General features: G+C 44.2%; 1 protein-coding gene across 1 annotated transcript; it reads left to right on the forward strand.

Moving 5' to 3' along the window:
* The first annotated feature begins 3624 nt into the window (after window positions 1-3624).
* Window positions 3625-6469, forward strand: LOC115171273 (zinc finger BED domain-containing protein 6). Its single transcript, XM_029727927.1, has 3 exons — window positions 3625-3707; window positions 4271-4615; window positions 4733-6469. The coding sequence occupies exons 2-3, from the start codon at window positions 4279-4281 to the stop codon at window positions 6343-6345; spliced, it is 1950 nt and encodes a 649-aa protein (XP_029583787.1). The 5' UTR covers window positions 3625-3707; window positions 4271-4278; the 3' UTR covers window positions 6346-6469.
* The last annotated feature ends 498 nt before the right edge of the window (window positions 6470-6967 follow it).

The raw sequence follows: 6967 nt of genomic DNA on the forward strand, positions 1-6967 counted from the left end.
GTGGAAAAGAGTTTCCTAGGGTTAGAGGCAGAAGCTTGAAAATTAGAGTGGTAGAAAGTGGTTTTAGCAGCGGATACAGAGGAAGAGAACGTAAAGAGCAGGGAGTTAAAGGATGATTTTTATTTATTTTATTTCTATTTAACTAGGCAAGTCAGTTAAGAACAAATTGTTATTTACAATGGCGGCCTACCAAAAGGCAGAAGGCCTCCTGCGGGGACGGGGGCTGGGATTAAAAATACAATGAAATAAAAATATAGGACAAAACACACACCATGAAAAGAGAACGCAACACATAAAGAGAGACCTAAGACAACAACATAGCATGACAGCAACACATGACAACACAGCATGGTAGCAACACAACATGACAACAACATGGTAGCAACACAACATGGTAGCAGCACCTAACATGGTATAAACATTATTGGGCACAGACAACAGCACAAAGGGCAAGAAGGTAGAGACAACAATACATCACGCAAAGCAGCCACAACAGTCAGTGAGAGTGTCCATGATTGAGTCTTTGAATGAATAAATTGAGATAAAACTGTCCAGTTTGAGTGTTTGTTGCAGCTCGTTCCAGTCGCTAGCTGCAGCGAACTGAAAAGACGAGCGAACCAGGGATGTGTGTGCTTTGGGGACCTTTAACAGAATGTGACTGGCAGAACGGGTGTTGTATGTGGAGGATTCAGCAGTTCACACACCAAGTAGGACACTGGGAAGACAGGCAGCACTTAAAGTAGATGGCCTTAGCTAGCAAAAAGACAGTACTAGACCACATCAGATAAAGACAAAAAAGAAATATACTTATCACTCCTGGAGATATCAGGAGTCCTCTAGATATAGAATGAAGCACTTGACTCTAATAGGTAAAACCTTGTTTGAAGAGTTGTGTACTGTGCTCAAGTGAGTTATGTATGGAATAGCACTGCGTAGGCGTATCTCAGGTTATTAGAGTATGCAATAAAAAATGATGATTTTGATAGCGCAGTGAAGGCGGGGGAGATTGGTCCTCAGAGGGAATCCTGAGCGCTGATCCCGAACTTAGCCTTAAGATGCTTTTGGGAAACGGCCCAGGTTATTAGAAAAATATAGGGCAGCGTTTTCCATTAGCCAATCTGTAACGTTGACTATAGAGCCATCATATATCGGCCTTACAAGGCGTAGCTTTAGGGCATGTCCATCTAAAAGGACCCGTGAGCACCAACATGAAGTTCATAGGAGCATATCAAATTAGGTGTCAAATGAAAGCTACACTACATGGCCAAATGTATGTGGACACTTGCTCATTGAACATCTCATTCCAAAATCATGGGTGTTAACATGGAGTTGGTCTGCCCTTTGGTGCTATAACAGCCTCCAGTCTTCTGGGAAGGCTTTCCACAAGATGTTGGAACATTGCTGCGGGGAATTGCTTCCATTCAGCCACAAGAGCATTAGTGAGGTCGGGCACTGATGTTGGGCGATTAGGCCTGGCTCGCAGTCAGCTTTCAAATCAAACCACATTTTATTAGTCACATGCACTGAATACAACAGGTGTAGACCTTACAGTGAAATGCTTACTTACGAGCCCCTAACAAACAATGCAGTTTTAAAAAATACGGATAAGAAGAAGAAATAAAAGTAACAAGTAATTAATGAGCAGCAGTAAAATAACAATAGCGAGACAATGTGCGGGGGTACCGGTTAGTTGAGGTAATATGTACATGTGGGTAGAGTTATTAAAGTGACATTCATAGATGATAACAACAGAGAGTAGTAGCGGTGTAAAGGGGGGATGCAAATAGTCTGGGTGGCCATTTGATTAGGTGTTCAGGAGTCTTACGGCTTGGGGGTAGAAGCTGTTTAGAAGCCTCTTGGACCTGGACTTGGTGCTCCGGTACCGCTTGCTGTGCGGTAGCAGAGAGAACAGTCTATGACTAGGGTGGCTGGAGTCTTTGATAATTTTTAGGGCCTTCCTCTGACACGGCCTGGTATAGAGGTCCTGAATGGCAGGAAGCTTGGCCCCAGTGATGTACAGGGCCTTCGCACTACCCTCTGTAGTGCCTTGCGGTCGGAGGCCGAGCAGTTGCCAGGCAGTGATGTAACCAGTCAGGATGCTCACGATGGTGCAGCTGTAGAACCTTTTGAGGATCTGAGGACCCATGCCAAATCTTTTCAGTCTCCTGAGGGGGAATAGGTTTTGTCGTGCCCTCTTCACGAAAATTCATCCCAAAGGTTTTCGATTGGGTTTAAGTCAGAGCTCTGTGCAGGCCAGTCAAGTTCTTCCACATCGATCTCGACGAACGATTTCTGTATGGACCTCGCTTTATGCACGGGGGCATTGTCATGCTGAAACAGGAAAGGGCCTTCTCCAAACTGTTGCCACAAAGTTGGAAGCACAGAATCATCTAGAATGTCATTGCATGCTGTAGCATTAAGATTTTCCTTTCCATAATAATGCATTTCTGTATAGTACAGATCAGGGACCCATGATGTAATTCTGTTAGATTAATTCCATTACCGGATGTAAATCCACTTCACCTACTGTAATTCAATAACCAAATTAAATGTATTCAAACTCAAGGTGTCATGTCATAGCTGACATCCCATTCTTTCTGCAGACATCTTTGAATTTTAATTCGGAGGAGATAGTTTTTTTATGCGACCATGTTTAAAAAAGATATGAGGGAGATTTTACCATAATTCTGTTTACCAAACTTTGCATCTGCACATTTCTTCCAGTGAATGTGCTTTTGTGAAATGTTCTTTGTAAATTGTTCAAAGTAGTCCTTGTGCATAGAATTGTATGGTTTGTTAAACTCTGAAATCAATGTTTTTTGTTTGGAATACATTTTAAAGTGAAAAATCTTAGTCAAAGCCTAATTCCATTATCGTGGAATTCCTAGCCTATAGGGTCTGGGTTGAGCAGTCCCAGCACATAGACTAACTGTGACAAAAGTTTACAATACAGACTGTCAATAGATGTCAATAGATTAATGAAAATGAATCTACTTTAAACTAAGATTTGAAACAACTTTTGCTAATGTCAGAAAAGACACATTTGAGTAGTAAGGTGAAAAACAAGTCAAGGAGTGAAGTCGGGGGAGGTGCATCTGTGACATCCGAAAGTTGGACACGAATGTGGTATTCCAATAGCAAGGCTCAGATCAACATGGAAGTGTTGATAAAGAAAGTTTTCATTACAATGCCGAAATAAACATGGCTCAAACCCCATATTACACACTCACAAACTGAAATCATATGTGTGTTCATTGTACAATCAATTACTGTTTCAGTCATGTCTTTGGTGACATTCAGGTGGGTCAAACAACACTGTAATGACTGGTTGATACTAGAGCCTGCCATAATTCAGGCGATGGCTGCAGGATGAAGTTGGTGAAGAGCAACTGCAGAAACTTGCTGTCAACTGCAGTCAAAACTTAATGACCTTTGATCACATGATTTCTGTAAAGTTATTGCAGTCGACATGTAGGCGCTAGTGGGACAATTATCCTATAATGTAACTCACTTTGAAATGCGGTGACGATCGGTAATTGACATAAACTCGAACGAACCCACTCAGTCGGTCAAAACAGCTGGCAGTAAGCGGTTCGAAAATCGGAGGTGACGTAATTCTGCGACGTACATCATCAAATCGCGCGCTCAGAAACACACAGCGCTCAATGACTATATATTTTACATTCAATTACGAATAATCAAAGAAGGTAAGTTAATATTTGCAACCATGCACTCCTGTTGTTTTAAAATAAAATGACGATGCCAAACACAGACACAACGCTAGCTACTTGTCCGACATTTAACTTGTCCAACAGACCTAAGCCTTGCTCAACATACCCACACAGCTAGCTAACGTTAACTAGTTACTAGCACCATAGCATTAGAATGGATCTCTATGGCTAGTACAGACCTGAACGTGTGAACCCCATCATGTCAGCTGAAGGTGTAACGTTGTGACTTCCAATCCTGATCCTTTTATTTCATTTTCTGCCCTGTTTGAGGTTTATGTAGCTAGCCAACTAGCTAGCTACACACAAGCGCTGTTCAGATTAGTAGAAATGTAACATTAGCTAGATTTCCTGTTTTTCCTTCGTATTGTAAATCATGCCCACTACACATTTTCTAATAACGTTACACGTAGCTCACACAAGCCTAATTATTTACACCTAGTAACAGTTGTTTCCCATCAGCAACCCAAATAATTTCGATCTGTTTACTACATTGCTGCGGCAAGATGATTGATGAAGTTGTTTATTTTTTTATTTTGCAGGTCAGACGATGACTGAGTTTAAGAGAGCCTTCTCACTGGTGTGGGACCACTTCACTCTAGTGACACCTAATAAGGTTCAGTGCGCCCTCTGTTCACAACGGCTAAGCTTCAACAAAAACACCTCCGCCATGTTAAGGCACCTACGATCAAGGCACCCAAGCGAGGCCTGGTACAGCAACTCAACATCTGGAGCCCACTCAAGCACAAGCAACTCAACATCTGGAGTCCACTCAACGTTCTCTAACTCAATAATTAGTAGTGCTGGAGTCCACTCATCGTTCTCTGGTACTACAGGACTAAACTCAATGTTTACAAACAATGCTGCTGCTGGACACCACATCCAAGGTATGTTTCCTTTAGGATAGATGGTTTTCATCCAGTTTCAATCAATTATTATATTTAGATTGCCATTCATTGTACATCTAATTCAACATGAATTGATTATACTGTTTTATTTCACAGTCAGGACCACCAGACAAGAGGACCTGGATGATGCCCTAGTCAACATGTTGGTTAAAGACACCCAGCCATTTTCAGTAGTCGAGGAAGAGGGATTCGCTGCTTTCGTCCAAAAGCTAGATCCAAGCTACAATCTTCCAAACAAGCAAGCGCTGAAGAAAATGGTGGGGTCTCGGTGTGAGTTCATCAATGATAATGTTGTATCTCAGATGGTAATTTCTGACTTTGTCAGCCTGACTTCGGACATGTGGACATCTATCGACAAGCACAGTTACATTTCAGTGACAGGGCATTTGGTAGCAGAAAATGCCCAGTTATCCACTTTCCTCCTTGGGATTTCTAAGCTGCCTGAAAACCACAAAGTGATCCACATTGAGGAGGCCAAAAACCAACTGGTGGCGAGCTGGGGCCTCCACAGCAGGGTCGCTGCATTTGTCACAGAGAACAGCGAAAATATGGTAGCCACGGTTCAGAAACTAGGAATCCTCCAGTTGCCCTCTTTTGCACACGTCCTGAACCTTGTGATTAAGAGGTCCATGGAGGCTACTTTGGAGCTGCAGGACATCCGCTCTCAAGCGCGGGCTATCGTGGCTTTCTTCAAGTTGAATCAGAACGCAGAGATGAGGTTAGCCGAGGTGCAGGGGCAGCTAGGCAGGCCGGAGCAGAAGCTGATCCAGGAAGTGGACTCAAGATGGAACAGTAGCTTTTCTATGCTGGAACGCGTCTTTGACCAGAGGGAGTCTGTGGCTGCTGCTCTCAGCACCCTGGACACGGACATCATCCCTCTGGGATCTGCTGACTATGAGGTCATCCACCAGTGTCTCGGAGTGCTGGGTTCCTTCAACCAGGCCACAGCTGAGCTCGCCTCAGAGAAACGCGTCTCGGCCTCCAAGGTCATTCCTCTTGTCCGGATGCTGAAGATAACCCTTGAGAAGAAGCACGGTGCCATCATACACCCTACGGCTACACAGCTGGCGTCTAACCTGCAGAGGGAGCTTCAGACGAGCTGCAGTATGGTGGAGACCGAGCCAATCCTGGCTCTCTCTGCTCTCCTAGACCCACGCTTCAAAATGTTGGCCTTCGGAAACCAGGGCTACGCTCAGGAGGCGGTGAAGCTCCTCACTTCCGAGTGCGCCTCGTTAATCCGGATAAATCCGGACAAGGACGACACTCTGCCGCCATCCACCACCGGGTCGACGACGCCCTCCCCGACATCACCCCAGACCTCCTCCTGGGCAATGGAAACCACTTCTGTCTCCATGGCAACATCTCCATCTAAGTCCCACGATGGGGGTCTGTGGGAGATGTTTGACAGTAAAGTGGGCGAGACACAGAGTGTTCAGAGCAGCACGGCAGATGCAGCGGTGGAGGTACAACACTACCTCAGTGACCCGTACCTGAACCGAGTGGAGAACCCCATGCACTACTGGGAGAAGCACTCCAAGGTGTACCCGCACCTGTTCCAGCTGGCTCGGAAGTACCTCAGCGTTCCCGCCTCGTCTGTGCCATGCGAACGCATATTCACCAAAGCTGGAGATGTGTTCAATAAAAAGAGGAGTTGCCTCAGTATGAAGACTATAGAGCAGATAATGCTGTTGAATAAAGGTCTAGTATAGCAGAAGCAGCATACAATCCACAGTGCTTCTCATGCTGTTTGGCCTGTATGTAATGGACTATTAAATGTACCAAATGCATAGTAATGTATTCTTCCTGGTTTGTCTATAAAGTATGTTAAAATGGCCTTTTTTAAAAAGAGAAGTGGTCTTCTACATTTTAAACAGTTGTCAGGAGGCCATTTAACCACTAGAGGGCAGTGCTGCACTGGCTAACAACCGGGCACTCTTTGGTGTACATTTCAAATCAACGTTTATTTGTCACGTGTGCCGAATACAACAGGTGTAGACCTTACAGTGAAATGCTTACTTACAGGCTCTAACCAATAGTGCAAAAAAGGTATTAGGTGAACAATAGGTAAGTAAAGAAATAAAATAACAGTAAAAAGACAGGCTATATACAGTAGCGAGGCTATAAAAGTAGCGAGGCTACATACAGACACCGGTTAGTCAGGCTGATTGAGGTAGTATGTACATGTAGATATGGTTAAAGTGACTATGCATATATGATGAACAGAGAGTAGCAGTAGCGTAAAATAGGGGTTGGTGGGTGGCGGGACACAATGCAGATAGCCTGGTTAGCCAATGTGCGGGAGCACTGGTTGGTTTATGGCTCTCAATTACA

Source organism: Salmo trutta, chromosome 32 (assembly GCF_901001165.1).
Source record: "Salmo trutta chromosome 32, fSalTru1.1, whole genome shotgun sequence".
NCBI lineage: Eukaryota > Metazoa > Chordata > Actinopteri > Salmoniformes > Salmonidae > Salmo > Salmo trutta.

Bases quoted from the DNA above. Each gene is read 5' to 3' on its own strand.
- LOC115171273 (XM_029727927.1), top strand. From the start codon at position 4,279: ATGACTGAGTTTAAGAGAGCCTTCTCACTGGTGTGGGACCACTTCACT. The intron at 4,616-4,732 runs GTATGTTTCCTT...TTTATTTCACAG, and splicing joins TGCTGGACACCACATCCAAG to TCAGGACCACCAGACAAGAG.